General features: G+C 38.1%; 1 protein-coding gene across 1 annotated transcript; it reads right to left on the minus strand.

The window, feature by feature from the left end:
• Nucleotides 1-3101: 3101 nt before the first annotated feature.
• Nucleotides 3102-6849, minus strand: LOC306879285 (frizzled-7-A-like). The gene is made up of 2 exons (XM_079432101.1): nt 6555-6849; nt 3102-5599 (listed from the first exon to the last, which is right to left on the minus strand). The coding sequence occupies exon 2, from the start codon at nt 5590-5592 to the stop codon at nt 3934-3936; it is 1659 nt and encodes a 552-aa protein (XP_079288227.1). The 5' UTR covers nt 5593-5599; nt 6555-6849; the 3' UTR covers nt 3102-3933.
• Between the last annotated feature and the right edge of the window lie 11964 nt (nt 6850-18813).

The following is an 18813-nucleotide window of genomic DNA, read 5'->3' on the forward strand; positions in this document are numbered from 1 at the left end:
TCTGTACTGTGGGAAACTGAACTGAACTGGGGGAAATATTATGTATCAAGAAGGAATGTTTCCCTGGGCAGCCCAATGTTAACTTCCTTTTCATATTTCTATCAAGGAGAGTGCACAGAATAGACATCAGATACCTAAACCATCAAGGTGATCTGCTCAGAAATCTCTTTACACAGGTAAACAATGTTAACACCTTGAAAAACATAGGTTATAGCTTTGTTTGTGGCCTGAGTATCGATACAAATTCAGGTAATTGTATCTCAAGGAATTGAAAGACTGTTCCTATAAAGAGTGTGCAGTTACCTGGGAAAACATGTTTCTTTCAGGAGGTGGAAGGCACCTGGGACACACAATAGGTAACTCAAATGCTCATCACATGTAGCTGTTAACCCAATAGGCTTGGCTGTGGGTGACCATAAATTGTCAAGGTGTGGCCATATTCAGAGGACCTGTGGGCTCTTTTGTGAACTGGTGTAGTATGTAAACAGAGCTTGGTTTAGCATCTTGTATAATATAAATTCAGACATGCTTCTTGTGTCGAATTGCACACTTTTGTTCAGAGAAAACCTGTGCAAATACATCCAAATTTGGCCTTAGATTGACTTTTGCACTAATGCATGGGTGCACTAATGCAATTCTCAGGAGACGCGGGTATTTGTGGCTTCACTGTTACTGTTGAACTTTCATTTTGGGGCCAAAGTGTCATTGCCCTAACTAGCCGTAGACACACAATAAAAGGTTATAACCTCCCAAATATTTTGATTAGTGGTCAACAAATATTACTTTTTGAAAGTCGCGAAGAAACAGCAACAGGTATGTTTTTTGTATTGCGATGTACATACAAGTCAAATGGATTATCGAAATTTGAATTTGAGGTCAAACATTTTTTCGAATGAAACACGTGCATGGATGAATCATTCTCAGTAAGCTCCATAACATGCATTTAAAAAAATGCAGACTTAATTTCATGCCGACATTTCTTAAACTGTTATTCTGGGTCCTAAATTAGGATTATAGTCTTTTAAAGTGTCAATATTTATCATTACTATCTTAAAGACCAACCCTAAAGTGCTGCGTTATTTCAGCCTCATAACTCTAAGTTTCAAATTGATCATTTTAATAGTTATCTGAGTAAATTATGATACTATCACTCAGTTTGTTGTGCCTTGTCTGAAATCACACATTATAATTTTAATAACCCATTCATCTCTCAAAATATGTTTGATGTCAAACCTTCTAAATGTTTTGGGGTTGAATATTACAGGAATTTAAAATCAATGGAAAATATTGTCTTATCGAGCAAACATCGTCAAACACATTATTTACAGTTAGTATTCTTGTGCCACGAACACTATTTCTTCCCAGAAAAGAGCTGAACTATTGAGCTTGACAAGCCAATGTGTACACAAATTAAATATTGAAGAAGACTTTATGAGAAGTGTACCTCTGTTTGAACTGTGTGGTCATTTTTTAATGTACGTTCCCCAAATTAAGTCACCAAGATCCCACAGCAGTATTTTTAAAAGGGGAAATGTCACAGCAAAAAATATATTTTTTTGAAGTTGTAAATAAAACAAAGTTTGTTGGAGTATGTGTTACAAGAAAATACTACGGTTAATAATAAAACGGTTATTCCAAAAACTTAGTAAGGTTTCACAAAATAAAACAGAGCAAATAAGTGTAATGATATTAATAAAAACAGTATTCTTCCACCAAACAATGAAGTTGATCAGGAACAGCTGTGGTTGGAACAAAGCAACACACAAAGTAAACAAAGGTGTAGGTTTGTAGTGTAATTTACAACGGAACGTGGCTCAACCAATCAGAATCAAGGACCTATTCTTTTTATAATTGCTATTTTGGATTATATATATATATATATATACACATTTTTTTTTATAGCAATTTCTAAGTGAAAATTCTTTCTTAACACTTTTTTATTGGAAAAATTCAATTTATGAAATAATGTGACTAATTATACATTATATAAATGTTAAATAATGTGGTAATTGTTCATAAGAATGCCCCATATCTCACCTCAGTAAAACCACTGCTGTTATGTTACGAACATATATATATATATATATATATATATATATGTGTGTGTGTGCGCGTTTATGTGCTGGAAGCAAATCAGTGACATTTTACGCTGTTGTAAAAAATTCCATAAACCCAACTGTCAATCAAAATGATGGACGTTTCTTGGCTGCACACGCTGTGAATTTTACACACTTCACATCCCCGGAGGCATTGAGTGCCAACACACCCAATCAGACACCGGGGTGCATGTACCCACACAAATAATCATATTACGCTAGAAAAACTATTGCATGATGAGCTACTTTATGAATGTTTTATGAACATTATTGTTCAAAATACAGATTAAAAACATGTTTTACAAAGGCAGTTTGTAGCATTATGGCTCGCTGCCATGTAATCATAATCCTATACTATTTGGACAAGGATGAAACGTGGTATTCCAGATACCGAATACAAGAATTCTGGATCCTTCCTCCTCAAAATCAGTGGTACTGTATCTATTCTCAGAGATATACTGTAACCCACCCACCCCCATCACCTTCCAAATGCCCTTACAGAGAAACATCCCCCAACTCTCCGGAAAAAAAAAAAAACAGGAGAAGGGGACGTGGGATGGGGCGTTTCCCTCACCCTAAAGAATGAAGCAGTATCCAGTTTCATTTGGAGAGGAGGGGAAGAGATCTTATGCTTTGGTGCATCTCAGGGCTTCCTGTTGTCCCAGAGGCAGGGTGGCAAACTTCACACCATTCGTGATTATATCCTGTTTTTGTAGGCCACTTTTATGTTTCTTTCTGTCTTAGAAGAAATGTTTACTCTTTCACCATTATAGTCCCCCTTGATTCTTTGGTTCGCCCTTATTCTGTCGTTGTCCTTGCTACAGACTGAAACCATTAATGGACTCGAGACACATGGAGGGCGACTCACTTGAGGTCTGTTGTTGTAGTAAATTATGCGGCTATCAGTTTCAACTACTTGCTAACAACTGTTTTGGGGGAAATATCAAAGTGTCGTCAGGGTACCGACACGAGTCACCATTTGTGCAAACGAAATCAAGCCAAAGCAGCTTTTAAAAATCTAATCACTTTATTAAGTGAAATTGAAAAAGGCCTTAAACAAAATTCATCTGCTTAAATACATCATACATCTTTTGACAGAAATGTGATATTTACAAATAACGAAATATGGTAACATGTCCTCTTGTACATACTTCTGGGCTAATATTTTTTAATCCTGTCAGTCACTTTCGTATCGCTAAGGCCTTTAAAATGGCAGAATATTAAATTACTTCATGAGACCTGGCTTGATATGGCAACATGGATGAATTAGCGACTCATGACCAAAGAACATTAAATTTAACTAGTTCTAAAATCTAAATAAATGGCCATGTGCAATCAAATACTAAAATATGTAATCTATGAGAAAATGACCAAAAATGTGGAAAAAACAAGAGAGACATTCATTCAACAACAGGAACTGATCAGTACTGCAAGGCACAAGACTAAATTGTAGACATTTTTGCCCGCCACGAGGTGAGGAAAACGTGGCGTGTATTTTGAAAACCGAAGTCATCATTAAAGTCCCCACATCAGTACGAAAGAAAAGAGTTCTGCCATCTTTTCCATTAAAATCATTAGTAGGGTTTCCAAGGCTTAAAGTTTAAAAACCATTTTGAGATTTAGTCATGCATGAGATTTTGGAGAAATGCATGTTCTTTGGAGTTATGCTTTCAAAAGTGTTGGCAAAGTCTGGGCACTTTATAAATGAGAAAAGCATCATGCTGGGCTCACACAGCAGTGTCTTCAACCAACAGCATGGGTTTAACGAAGTATGTGTGACCTGATCGCAGTTCACGTTTCCTTTCAATATTGACCTGTATTTCTCACAAAGTTCAGTTCACACTGTCGTCTCGCCCTGGTTGTTGCCCAGCCGCTTATAAAACTTGCGCCACGACTGTAGAGTTTTTCCAGACCAGATCCAGAATCCTGACGTGATTCCTACGATCATAGTCATGAGGTACTTGATCATAAACACAGTGAAATCCGGCGTCATTGGCGCAAAGTTGTTGGGCGGGCACGGCACGGCAAAACGCTTGCACGTCTGCATGTGCCAAGTTTTTTCCCACTGCTCACGGAACGCTTGTTCATAGAAGTAACACGCAATGACGATAGTAGCTGGAACGGTGTAGAGGACGCTGAAAACACCAATACGCACCATCAGCTTCTCCAGCTTTTCTGTCTTGGTGCCATCATGTTTCATAATGGTACGGATGCGGAACAAAGAGACAAATCCAGCCAGAAGAAAAGACGTTCCAATGAAGAGGTAAACGAACAAGGGTGCGAGGACGAATCCACGTAAGGCGTCAACACTGTAGATGCCCACATAGCATACGCCAGTCAGAAGGTCGCCATCCACTTGTCCCAAGGCGAGGATGGTGATGGTCTTCACAGCAGGGACGGCCCACGCTGCCAGGTGGAAATATTGAGAGTTGGCTTCGATTGCTTCATGGCCCCATTTCATTCCAGCAGAAAGGAACCACGTGAGAGACAGGATCACCCACCAGATTGAGCTGGCCATGCCGAAGAAATACAGGATCATGAAGAGAATGGTGCAACCCTCTTTTTTAGTCCCTTGAGCCACAGTCCTATAAGCGTCATCCCTGAACTTGTCAATGCAGACCACCTTATCCTCCAGCAAAAACCCGGCCGCATAAGCCACCGCCACCATAAAGTAACACCCGGAGAGGAAGATGATGGGGCGTTCTGGGTAACAGAACCGGCGCATATCCACAAGGTAAGTGAGGACCGTGAACAGGGTACTCACGCAGCACAGGATAGACCAGATTCCCACCCAGAGCCGACCGAATCGGACCTCTTCCTGCTTGAAGTACATCAGGCCGTGCGGCTGTTTGTGCTCGCAAGGGGCGCCGCAGTTTTTTGCCCCTAAAAACTGGTAATTGAGGTAGGAAGGGACTGTGAGTTGAAGAGGGCAAGTAAAAGCCTGACTTTGGCGTGGCGCATGCATGCGTGGAGTGAAGTGGTCAGGTATATAAGGCGCAGGGTCTGTCGTCGGGATGTCGGGGTCTGATTTGTTCTGTCCCACACAGATTTCTCCAGCTCCGTGTACTGGAAAGTTCTCACAGCGGAGTCGTTCGGGCCACTGGAAGCCGAACTTGTTCATGAGGGCCTCGCACCCTTGTCTCGCACGCTCACACAGAGAGCGACAGGGAGGAATTGCCTGTTCTAGAACTGTACACACCGGCGCATACATTGAACAGAGGAAAAACTTCAAATCTTGAGAACACTGAACTTTGACCAGGGGGTAGAACTGGTGCACCTCCAGTCCTGCGTCCTCCTGGTTGGTGTGTCCCAGGAGGTTTGGCATAATAGTTTGGTTATACTGGATGTCTGTGCACAGGGGGATAGATATGGGTTGGCAGAACCCGTGCTCTGGGACGGAGATACCCTTCTCTCCGTGATACTGGGTGGAAGACAGTCCAAGCAGAAGTGTTGTGATGAATAAGAGGCGTGGACTGCCTTTCCATACCGCCATCATTGATTGCCTGGAAAACATAGAAATGTGGAAAATGTTACCATTTATTTCTTACAGCTAGTAGTTATTTTTAACTAGAAGTAATCCAATAGTGACTAGCAATTTTTAAGAATTTCCCTAACTAATCATGAGATACTATTTCTTTTCTAAACTGTTTATTCAATTAGTCACTATCCAAGTAGTGGCAAGCAACTGTTCTTTTGTTACTGGAAGTGTATCAACTACTAATATATATCGAGAATTCACTTCAGGCAAGAATATTTGTTGCTAGTACCTAATCTAGTTTTACTAGTACCTCTTCACTAGGCATTAATACTTATTCTTTAATACTTGTAAGAAATATAAATAGTTACTAGCATCTCTTCCAATTTTGTTAGTACTAATTAAACAGACACACCTTTCTAGTAACTAACCTTACTAGTACAATTTTTTATTGTAATTATAAAAGTAGCCTTTCTGACTAATTACGTATGACGAGTATAAAGCAATTGTAACTAGTGAGCAAAACTAGTAAACTACTAGTTAATTTAAGACGTCTCCATAGAATTCAATGGATTTTTTTTTTATTTGTTACCAGAAACAATGGAAAACTTAAATTGTCAGTATATGGTTAATGACTAGTAGGAAATTTATAACTAGAAGTATGCAAAAATTAAGTACTTGTGAATAATTGGATAGACACTGGTTACACTATTGGAAGAAGTAATAGTCTCTAATGATCAATTATTAGTGAAATTGAAAAAGATACAAGTCACTATCGGATTACTTACAAGAAAATAATAGAAAACAAAATGTATAGTTAAAAAAAAAATGCAAAAACGAGTTTCGGGAAACTTTTAAACAAAGGAATGTTTCACAAACAAAAACCAAATCGTGAGATTAAATCTATCTACACACATAAATCTCTATAAAGAGACTTAATCCATCGTCGCATAAAAACCGAACACAAACAAATGTAAACTTACTAGAATGTTCGTGTTCCGCGAGACTTGTTACAATGTGATATTCCTCCAATCCGATCAGGAGCTCCAGACGTGTCTGATCACTCGTAGGCTACAAGGCGAATCACAAACTAACCTTCAGCTCAGTTTTTTTGCGTTCAGGTATTCATAACCCCTTTTTTTCGAGACTACTCCACATATTTCATCATCAGACTCCCCAAACATCTGCCTCCTTTTGAGCTCGGCCCTCCTCTCCCTTACAACACAATGTAAGAAACTTTCTCCGCCACTCCTGTTGAATCTGCAGCTCTATCTCTGTAAAGTTGATTCGCTGACTCCACTTCGCTCCACAGTAATGATAAAACGGTTTCAAGCAGCCCTTCATTCACGGTCCCTAGCGCTTCTCCGCGGGGCGCCTTGAAACCTCCTACCTTCCCACCAATGGGAAGATGTGTTTTTCTTAGAGCAGCGTTCCTTTTTGGATCGGAAGGAATATTTTAGAAAAGGGTGGGATTGTAGTGTCTTCTTGTCCCAAATTAATTTTCTAATTTATTTTAAATGTATGGAATCTTGGGTCCCAAACTGAACGAGTGTAAAAATGATTCAGTTCTAAGTGAATATTTTGTTGCAGGTGATTTGAAATGTCTTTCAAATTTGGTCATATTTGGAGGGACAATCTTTTTTTTTTTAGCGATCTGGGATTCGAGAGCAAGAACCTTAGAAATAGATGTTTGTGCAGTAAAATTAATGGATTTATAGCAGAGACTCCTCAACTGAATGTGATTTCTGCCACATAGATCATAAAGCCATTTGGTGATGAAGTGGGAGCCGGACTGAATTATTACTCTCAAACAAATATAAGAGCATATTCAACTTGTGAAAAGTTAAATCTGGTGATTTGTAACCTGAAAATGGGCAGAAAGCCTGTGCATGTGTACTTATGATTAATGAGAAATCTGTTTATGAGAAATCGCTTGCCAAGTATTGGAAACCATAGGCCAAAATAGTGACATATTCCTGCTGTAATGGCCATATTTATAGTGATGTTTGAGCTCAGAGATGTTGATAAATCTCAATGGTATGTGAGTCTTGTAGATTTATACAGCCAGAGACACATCTGATGACGAAACCAGGACAAATGCATAGGGCGACACACTGCAAAATACTTTTTTAAAATGGTCTAAGCCAAAAGCAAGGCATATAACAGATGCTGTTAAGAGAGTATTATTCAAAACAGTTTTTTTCCAGTCAGGCTTCAAATAGTTTTTCCATTTCTTGGTGCACCCTTAATTGAATAGCACAAGCAATGTGCCTGTTCTCAAAAGCAAAATGAATTTGATAGCAATCAGAGTCTAAATAAACCTAATCAATTATTTTAAAGATATGTTTATCACTCTGTCTGTTCTTTTTGCTTATCCACATCTCTGCCAGAAAGATATCTGGATCCAATGTCTGTTATACAAACATTTGTCTCACCCTTTCGCATTCAACAGAATATTTTATCCATCTGTCAGCATTCCGTATCTCTTGCTGAATTAATTACGCAAATTTGACCAGACCTCCCATATCACTTCAAAACTGATTCAGGGATCTTGCAAGCAGCAGTTTGGACTCAAGGATGGACTCACATCTGAAAGAAAGTAGCCAAGAAAACAGAGCAGAGCAGAGCAGTCTGTTCTCTTCGTGTTTAAATAGAGGGAGCAAATACTTTTCGGCAGATCTTTTAATAAAAGATGACATTTGAAGTCTTTAAGAATACATTGATGTGAAGCTAGTAACTGTTTTTGATATTACACCAGGCCATAGGAAGCATATATCCCAGGTTGAATACGATTATTCAGCTAAATCTGACACCTAATTACTGCAATGTTTATCTCCTTTCTTTCTCAATTCTTTCCTCTCACACACACTCTCTGACAACATTTTGTCGTTCCTAACACTGTATTGTGGCTTTCATGGTGTCAAAGAAGCATTTGGTTTTCTTTTGCTGTGTGAGAGAGGTGAGATACATCTGTTTAGCCTAAAATAACAACTAATGAAATTTAATGAACAGTGAAATAATTATCTGTAACAAAAGGACAATCTAAGCTTCGAAAAAATGGTTTCTTAAACTAAGGATAAAAACAGCTATGTAGATTAAATCGTTTAATCATATGTGTTCTTTTTTTTTCATGGATATGAGTTTTGGCTTTATTTACTGACATGCTCTCTTACTGTATGTATGCATATCTGCATTGCTTTGACCATTCTCTGTATTTCCCAGCTTCTTTTAATTATACAATGCCTGCACGCTGTTTGTTAAACAAATTTTTTTAGTCATTATCTTCTAAAGTATGAAAAACTAGGAAAACAAAGCCAAAACCTTTTTTTTTTTTTTACCCTGGACATGTTTGGATGTATGATCACACAGTAGACACGTAAAAAGAGTATCAGTTACACTATAGAAATGCTGCTAGTGTGAAATCACATTGAGCTCATGCTGCTCACATGCCACTTAAATGTGTCCAGTGTGAAACTGGTGTAACATTAACCCATTTAATCCCACCGGTCACAAAGTTTTTCATTTATAAAGCCCTACAAACCGTACTGATGTAGCACTTCCTGCAAATATGGAAAAAATAAAGGGTCTCAATTAAATATGTGCAGTTTCATATGATTAGTGCAAATTGTCACATGACCAGAGCAGTTTATTTCCTGTTCGCAACTTGAGCAGATGATGGATGCATCAAAGCTCCAAAACGAAAGGCTATAAAGTATGTTAACATAAACATATGACAAAGATTTTTGGTAGACATTATCTTTAGGGTGTCTAGTATTAATATATGCATTTGCATATATTCAGTTTTGTTGAGTGTGGTCATAGAGTGCATAAACATGTTGATGGTCACAATAGTGACTGGTGGGATAACGGTGAACTTTATTTTACAATATAATCCAAATGGCAGTTGCTAGTGAAAATGACAATAAAATGTTGCAATGACAAAATATTGCACTAAATTAAAAATTCAAATGTTAGAAAAATTTGACAATAATGATTTTGTAATACTCGTAGCATTGATATAAAAATTTGATGTTATATTTTAGAAAAAAGTAACAATTTTGAAATCCGGTGATGGTTGAATTTTTTTGTTTTTTATCTATCAATGTTGCATACGGTTTTTTTAATGCATAATAGTAACCCTAGAATGTGATCAAACAGTTTAGAATAGCTGAGCTAAGATTTATGACTGCAGAAATATGTGATTTCAGTACTCACCATATCCCACTGTTGTGACCGAACATAAAACACAATTTTTCATACACTTTTCCAAAAAAAAAAAAAAAAAAAAAATTTTTTGATTATTTCAAAGGGTTACTAAAGACACATCATTTGGATATTTGCATGTCTGGGAAAAATTTGGGATATTAAATGGGTTAACATAGTCTGACTCCAGATTATATCTTGAGTGTTTACTGTATTTCCATGGGGGGCCACATTAAATAAATGTGAGAACAATGGAACTAGATATTTAAATTTTATTTGAGAAAGAGAATGCTTGCCCATGCAAAACTCTTGGGGTGTTTTAAGCTTGTTGTGAAGTGGATGATAGAGTGTTTGCTTACAGACCCAAATGAAAAGAGACCCACCCAAGTTTCTGTGATATTCTGGTCTCTAGATATGGGGTCTTCGTCTCACCATCATTGTAAATCTACACTGAAATAATATGTTTTTAATTTTTATAGAAGCTAAAAAACCTGTTAATTGGATTACTTTACCACATAAAGTTGGTAAAGTCGATAATGGAAACACATCGTATTTATTTACGATGAATTTCTGGTAAACACAGCTGCCCCTTTTCTGTGCAAATTTAACAGTATATTTATTGGCTTTTTTCACCTGTTAATTGGGTCAGATTTCTTTGAATGACTTTGAGGCTTTTCCATGACCTCTTTTCTAAGATCAAATTCTCACATGATTGCCATAGTAAGAATGTTTTCTGAATTAAGCCTGAATTAAACTTGTTAACTCACCTGATCCTCAATAATCCTGCTTTCATTGCTGTACAGCAATATATTTGCAACCTGTGACTAAAGTAACATTCAACAGAATAATATTCAACAGAATAATACTTCAGTGTGTTTCTGTCTGTCCATGTGACTGTCTCTCTCTCTCTCAGATACTCACTTACTTAACAAAAGAATGTTAATAGGTGTTTCATAATGTGCAGCTGTTTCTGGGGTGCTTTTCAGTCATTGTTAAACCCTTTAATTCATTTCCTCGCTTGCAGTGCATGAGTTCGAGTGAGAACAGACCAGGAAAGTCAAACACAGATACCCAAGCAGCTCCATTTTAGGAAAAACACCTCATGCAACATTGTGTCTGTGTACAGTACCGCTAATGGGTTGGTATACATTTGACTTGGTAATCTTCTCTCAAATGGAGGAAAAGTACATTTACACACTCCTGCTGCTGATACACTTCATCAACGTCTCTCTGCTGACCGAACGCAGGGAAGGTTCATTCTAAATGGGTGGTTGTGTTAAAAAATCTGGCTCAGAGCAAAGCAGGGGTGAGAGGAAGAAGGAATGCAGGAAAGAGTAGCGCTCCAATTGGCCCGAATCTGACCACAGATTACTTAGTGCTTAGACACAATCTAATGGATACAGAGCAGTGTCAGATTTTTAAATTGTTATTAAAGGGCTAATATTTCAACTCGGAGTTGATTTTTAGGACCAGTAGCTGGCCTGGTCCCCCATGTGCTGCCCTACTTCCATTATAGTATATCAAACTACACAGCCAGATGCTTGATGGGTCAGAATAAAGGAGAACTGGAAGATGGGCAGTGTTGCTTTGCTTGGCAAAGCTGATGTAACACTCGAAAAGACAGAAGACATATGATGATTGGTGTGTAACAAAGCATCGGGCTAGCTGTAGTTGAAAGCACACTCTTCTATAAGTAACGAAGTTAGAGAGTTTACAGTCATGCACTTTCACTGGAAATATATGAATGTTACAGTTCATGCTGTTTTGTTAGTATTATGGCAAGATTTCACGTTACATGAGACTAATGTGATAAAACCGCTTTCTAACCCTATGCTTGTATAATACTACTATTCAAAAGTTTGGGGTGATAAGGTTTTTTGTTGTTTTGGAAGGAAGTCTCACCAAAGCTGCATTTATTTGATCAAAAATACAGTAAAAACTGTCATATTGTGTAATATTATTACAATCTCAAATATTTTCTTTTTATTACAATTTAAAATGAAATTTATTCCTGAAACTGAATTTCCATAAGTCAGAGGTCTTCAACCCTGCTCCTGCGGACCCACTCTCCTGGAAAGCTTATTTCCAACCGGCTTCAGCACACCTGCCTGCAGTTTTCAAGCAGTCTCGAGGAGCTTGATTGGCCGCTTCAGGTGTGTTTGACTAGGGTTGTAGCTAAACTCTTCAGGATAGTGGGTCCCCAGGAACAGGGTTGAAGACCTCTGCCATAAGTCATTACTCCAGTCTTCAAAAGTCTTCAGTGTCACGAGTCTTCAGAAATCAGTCTAACATGCTGATTCGCTGCTCAAAAACATTTCTTAATAGTATCAATGTTAAACAGTTACGCTGTTCAATATTTTTGTAGAAACCATATGTATTTTTTCAATATTCTTTTGTGAATAGAAGGTTTGAAATATCATTTTTTTGTAACAATTTAATAGTCTTTACTGTCGCTTTTGATCAATTTAATGCATTCCTACTGAATAAAGATATTACATTTTATTCATCTCAAATTTTGATCGGTATATTTAGATGTAGCCTATATTCAATCTTTAAACTCCTGTCATGAATGAAGCTTGTTTACATGCACTTTAAGAGTTCAGTCTGGTGATGAATATAAGTTTATTCTCACTGCTAAAAGAAACGGTTTTTGTATGACAGAATTTATATGAGCTATTCGTTTCTGCTTTAATGCCTTGAAACTATATCTTAACTAGTTTTGAACCTTCTTTAGCCCAGCTAACAGGGAACATTCTCACAACTTTCATGTTTTCTACAAGTTATATAAATGTTAGGACAAACTATTCTTATGACTCTTATTCTATAACTATGTTTATGGAACGTTCATACAACTTTATTAATATTTTACCCATATTCATAATGCTGATAGAAAATGTTCTTAGAACAACATTCTCAAAATTATGTTATTTTTTCTTGTTATTTGTACTATTTATATGTAGTGCATTTGTAACATTCTAAGAAACCTTTTTTGGTAACTTTTAAATAACGTTATAATAACAAGAAAACTATAGAAGATTAACAATAAACATTCAAATTATGTTCAGTTGAAAATAAACGAGTTTCTTGTTTTTGTAACTATTAAATAACATCACAGTCGTGACAAGGACATTTCAATGTTTTTGTAGCCTAGATTTGTTAGGCTTTCTTCAACGTTTAAACATGGTCTTCTAAAATGTTGTCAGAGGTTTTGCAGTGTGAATAATTACTAGAAAGTAACATGTGCTCAAACGATTTTGGAGACAAAAGTTGAGACAGTTTAACAGGTACCTCTTATCAACAAAACCAAAAACCTGAAGGGTTTCAATGAGCCGCCAAAAGACAATAATCCCCTTCCCCCAGTTAAAATCCCATTATGTTAAAGGAAACCCACACTCCTCCAGCAGACCCCCCACTGGGCCTCACTCTTTCTCTCTCTTTCTCCAAATAACTAGATAATTTGCATGCTAAGTATGGGTGGCTATTTTGTTGATAATGGTCAATGGAAGAGTGATATGCAGATTAAATGAGCAGGCAGGGGGATCTATTGTTTGAAGACTCAATCTCACATGGAGCAGGGAGGAGAGGAAGACAGGAAAGAAAGAGCAGTGAGGGATCGGGAGGAGGGTAAGAGGAAAATATTCTCAATGGGAAAAAAGCCAGTGTTTCATGAGATTCCAGATAGTTGCATAAGGTAATAAAGTAGAGACTGTGTCTCTAAAGATTCCTCCCGCTGAAAAAAGAAAAAGACTTTGAATTGATTCAAGGCCATTTTAATGAAAGAAGGAAAAATTCTAGACTGTTTTAATGGAAGATTCTTAACATAGTTGTACTGTTTTAAGTCCAAAAACACAGATACAGCCATCTATCACCTTGCATACGGCGATTAACAGCAAAAAGTTTTGTTGTGACAGCTTACACCTGCCCTGGCCCACAAATCCTCACACTCCACCCCAGATATAGAGACACCTATCTGGCCGGTGTGTGTAAATCCAGCCCCAGGCTTGTGAGGCCTGCATGGAGGTTGGGCGTAACAGCTGTCTCTTGCATGTGTTTGAGAAGCCATGAATAAACAGAGAGAGCTACAAAAGCTGTGAGAGCCCGAGACCACACACGCACAGAACCCAAAACACTCTCTCACACTTCACAGTCGCCTTCCTCAGCTACACATGCTGCCAAACAAATGCTACTGCAACCTTGAAACGTTACCCAACAGGCCGCATGCCTTTCTCATGTTTATCCTCCATGTGAAAGGCTAATACAAAATCCTGACACATCACATTCATTATTTAGTGCCTGTGTCATTTCATACAGTGTCATATGCTATTTGTTTTTTCCTTTCTTCATGTAGTCAATAGTAACACAAATCTTATAATAGAATTTCAGTAGACAGCAGATTTTCCTTCAAAGCAACTTGAATTTAAGCTATACCCTTTCTCAGTTCATAACCCAGAGCATAACCATCTGGTGCTCTTCGGTCATTTTTTAAAAATTGAAAAATTTAATGTTTTGGGTTTTTTTATTCTATTTTTTTACTTCATCGGAATGGTACAAAACTTGGTAACAGCTTTGGCACTGGCTATGTGAACACACACACAAATCATTTTAGCCGATTCTTGAAGATGGCTAACGACTCAGCTGCTCGGATAGAGTTGGCCCACCAGGAGGGAACATTTAATGTAAAAGTCTGTGAAAATGAAATCATGGACATTATTCAAAAAGTTTAAATGGTCCCAAAAGACACACTTGTACTCTTCACGGTCAAAAATGGCCACATTGGAAACTAATGGGAAATAAATGCCTTCTAATGGAAACGTTTGGTACAGCTCCCGAACAAAATCTTGCTGGAAGCAATTGTTTTTTAAATATCAACCCCAAATATGGAACACAACTTGTTGAAACTGCTATAGTTACAAGGATGTTCTGAACAGTTGCTAGAATGTTACTAGTGTTTTAAGTGGTTAGTAGGTGCTTACTAGGGTGTTCCCAGGTAGCCAAAATGGTTTGGCCCGATAATGGCCCAGGTCCGGCAGGTCGGAAGAAATAACTCGGCCTGGCTGCAGTTGCCAGACTCGGCATGGACATGGGATGAATGACACCCCAGAATCGGCCCAAATACACTGGCCCAAGTCCGGCTGCCAAAACTGCCGGCATTGGGCCACAATCACGCCAACAAGAATTGAAACACTTAGCCAGTACTGGCCCTAATCTGGATACTGAAACTGGGTCGACACCACCGGCACTGGGCCACAATCATGCCGACGAGAAATGAAACGCTTAGCCAGTACTGGCCCGAGTCTGGGTACTGAAACTGAGCCAACACCACCGGCATTGGGCCACAATCACGCCAACCAAAATGGTACACTTAGCCAGTACTGGCCCGAGTCTGGGTACTGAAACTGGGCCAACACCACCGGCACTGGGCCACAATCATGCCGACGAGAAATTAAACGCTTAGCCAGTACTGGCCCGAGTCTGGGTACTGAAACTGAGCCAACACCACCGGCATTGGGCCACAATCACGCCAACCAAAATGGTACACTTAGCCAGTACTGGCCCGAGTCTGGGTACTGAAACTGGGCCAACACCACCGGCATTGGGCCACAATCATGCCGACGAGAAATGAAACGCTTAGCCAGTACTGGCCCGAGTCTGGGTACTGAAACTGGGCCAACACCACTGGCACTGGGCCACATTAATGCCACCAAAAATACTTCTCTTAGCCAGTACTTTGTACCAGTACAAGACCTGAGTCTGAGTCTTGTTTGCTAAATTAAATAATATACTTGCACTTACTCCTCTTAAAAAGAATAAAAATTTTTTTTTGTGTGTTCAGTACAACATCTAAAATGTGTGTATTAAATGAGTTTTATTCTACAGTGTCCTTGTTAAGCCTACGTGTACTTATTGCATGCCAACTAAATGTCAACTTTAAAAAGATTAAGGGTTTGGCCCTTACACCCTGTTTTTTTCATGGCATCCCACCAACTACCCCATGAATTACCCCATAACATCCATATGTGCCCCCCCATGTAAAAATGACACAACGAAAACTTGAGTGATATGACAATTTATTTTAAACATATTTGAAACATTAAAAAAAAATTGTAATGAAAAAAAAACAAAAAACAAGAAAACTGCAGGAGCCTCCTCAAGTAAGCGTACACTAAAAGAGGGACAGATTGACAGAAAGAGAATAAAAAGGGGAATAGACAGTGTCACGTATGGTTAGTCAGACAATCTCAGACTGATAACATGAATGGTAACTCTGGTAAATGTTAACATTTGGAACATTAGAATTAGTTCACTTTTGGGCCCGTTCTTTTCTTCCCCCATCTCTGTCCAAAGTGAGCAGCAGCCAGCTTTTGATGAACTTTTCAATCTCTCCATCTGATGCACTGCCAGTACTTGGATTTATTTGCACTGATTGAAAAAAGAGAGATCAGTCGCAATACTATAGACTAGTGGTGTCAAACTCAATTCCTGGAGGGCTGCAGCTCTGCACAGTTTAGATCCAACCAGCTCCAACTCACACCTGCTTGGAAGTTTCTAGTAATCCTGAAGATCTTGATTAACTGGATCAGGTGTGCTTGATTATGGTTGGAGCTCAACTCTAGCACTATGTCAGTAAACTCACAATTATAGCTTCATTATAAATAAACATTACTTTGATATTATATGTGTAGAACGGTTTACAATGATATTATATGTTAGATTATCAAATGTTTACTCACCAGGGTAGCAAGTTCTTTTGGTCTTCTGGAATTAAGGCAGCACAAAAAGCCCGTCAGGTTTTGTCATTAGATGTCAAAGCTAGTGTGCATGTCTTGAAACTCATAAATAAAAAATGTTCCCTTAACCACTTTAAGCTTGTTTCATTATATGAATTAAATAATTAATTTATTTATTATAAACTTTAGTGAAAAAGAATAAAAAGACATATTTATCTGTCATAACTTCTAGAGAAAAACAGAACGGACAATGGACAAAGATGTAGCTTTCTAGAGTGCATGTGTCGACCATGTGTTCACGCACGCTAAATGGAGTATATTTTAAAAAGCATACGCTAGCGTACACATACAAAAACAAAGTATACTTGGGCTTCAGTGTGCTCTGATTGGTTGCTAAGGTGCAATCCAGCTGGTTGCTAAGGTGTTTTAAGTGGTTGGCAGACAGATAGATTCAGATATAGAGAGACATAGAATAGTTTAAAGAAAAAAAAATCATAGTTTCATATAGCTCTGCTATATATAGTTGCAAGGATGTTACTAGTGTTTTGAGTACTCAAAATTTTAATTTTTTTTCTTTTTGTTTAATAAGCACTTCCTTGCACGCTATTATTGATTGCCAAGGCTTTGCTATATTGTTGCTAAAGTCTTCTTATTGGTTGCAGATAGACATAGACAGACAGACAGATAGATACAAAAGCTCTATGCGGTTGCTAAAATGTTGCTAGGGTGCTCTGAGTGGTTGCTAGGGTGTGGCTAAAGTGTATTGAGTGGTTTAAAGACATTTGTTAGAGGGTTCTGGGAATAATTAGCCTTGGAATAATTATAACTAATCACTCTGATGTTATAGGATTTCCAGGAAGGTGTGGACTGTGCACATCTACTGAGAAGTATGACTCAAGTTTTCTTTTCACTTCTAACAAATCATATTTAAGTGGAGAGTATGTTAGGAGAAGCTAAGAAGAGATCTCAGGGTGTTAGACTGGAGATACTGTAGTTATTCAGGCTAATAGAGTGGGTGGAGTGGGCGATGAGAGATGAATGGTTTAATGGAATGTCCTCATGCATTCTCAAATCATCAGGATATCGGATGAGATCCCTGAACACTGGAGACAGACGCCAGATTCATTTTTGCTCTTTCTGCTCAGTTCTCCAGGGATCCTAAACCTATGTTTCTGTAGGAATATACTGGAACTGACTCTCCTAAAATGGCACACTCTTAAATACACTCACGTGTAAAAAGAAACGAGTATGTGCACCATCGCAGATTGCTTTAATTCAGCAGTGAGTAATGGATCTCCACCACTGTATTGTGCACACTTTATGAGTGAGTACTGGTTTGTGTGACCTTTTTGGCTTGTACGTGTGTTTATACAGGCCTTTACCATTTTATATCTGTCAGAGCTTTACCGACATCAGTAAGCCCTTAAGAGTTTCTACTTTACCTAACGGCAGTCTTATGACCTTGTGCTTTGACATTAATTAATATCATAAACCCATATAAAACCTTGCTGGCGCTGCAATAACGTTAACAAGACCACATCAGAGTGAGCTGAGCCTTGGAAAATACATACTGAGAGAGACCATCTGAGCTTTTAGCTTTTCATTTCATGGCCTTGAATCACTCCATCAGAACTCTCTCCACCCACTGACTCCTGTGACGGAAACCAACACACATTTCACAGACTTGCTGAAATCAGCTTTATAGGGAGAAGGTGTAGGAACCTAAAATGTCTGCAGAGAAGTCTGAGGCTAGTTCTTACCCTTTTTACTCCAGTGAACATATATATATATATAGTCATGATGGGTTTATTTACCTAGCTAAAAAAAAGGGATATTTCTACTTCTGTTTCTGTTCTAAAAACATAGAGGCACATGTTCACACATTTTCACAAGTTAAACATGTCCATTAAACAACATATAGTTTGTGGGCTTTTCAGCAAAATTTAAACATGAAAAAACTGTAAATTGTAATAAATAAACAATTAGCAGACAAAAATTATCTAGTGTGGTGATACAGTGTTCATTTGTTTACCTTCTGGAGTAGCCTGTTCATTATAATTGTTGTCATTTTTAGGATTATCATTATTTCTATGAGATGCTTGGAACCAACATAAATCAGTATGTAAGTGAACTTTAAAATCAAAACCTTACTAGAGTTAGTAAAACTTTTGTCCTCTGTATGTCGATGGTCGTGCTCTTGTTAAAACCGCGCCCTCTCATGGCTGGCACAGGAACTGCAGGAGCGCTGCCTTTAATGGAGCCAGATGGAAAATGATGAAAACACTGGAGGTTTGATCTTCCTGTATATGTG

This window comes from Barbus barbus (assembly GCF_936440315.1).
Source record: "Barbus barbus genome assembly, chromosome: 13".
Taxonomy (NCBI): Eukaryota; Metazoa; Chordata; class Actinopteri; order Cypriniformes; family Cyprinidae; genus Barbus; species Barbus barbus.

Excerpts from the sequence above, each read along its gene's own strand:
- LOC306879285 (XM_079432101.1), bottom strand. The coding sequence starts at position 5,592 with ATGATGGCGGTATGGAAAGGCAGTCCACGCCTCTTATTCATCACAACA.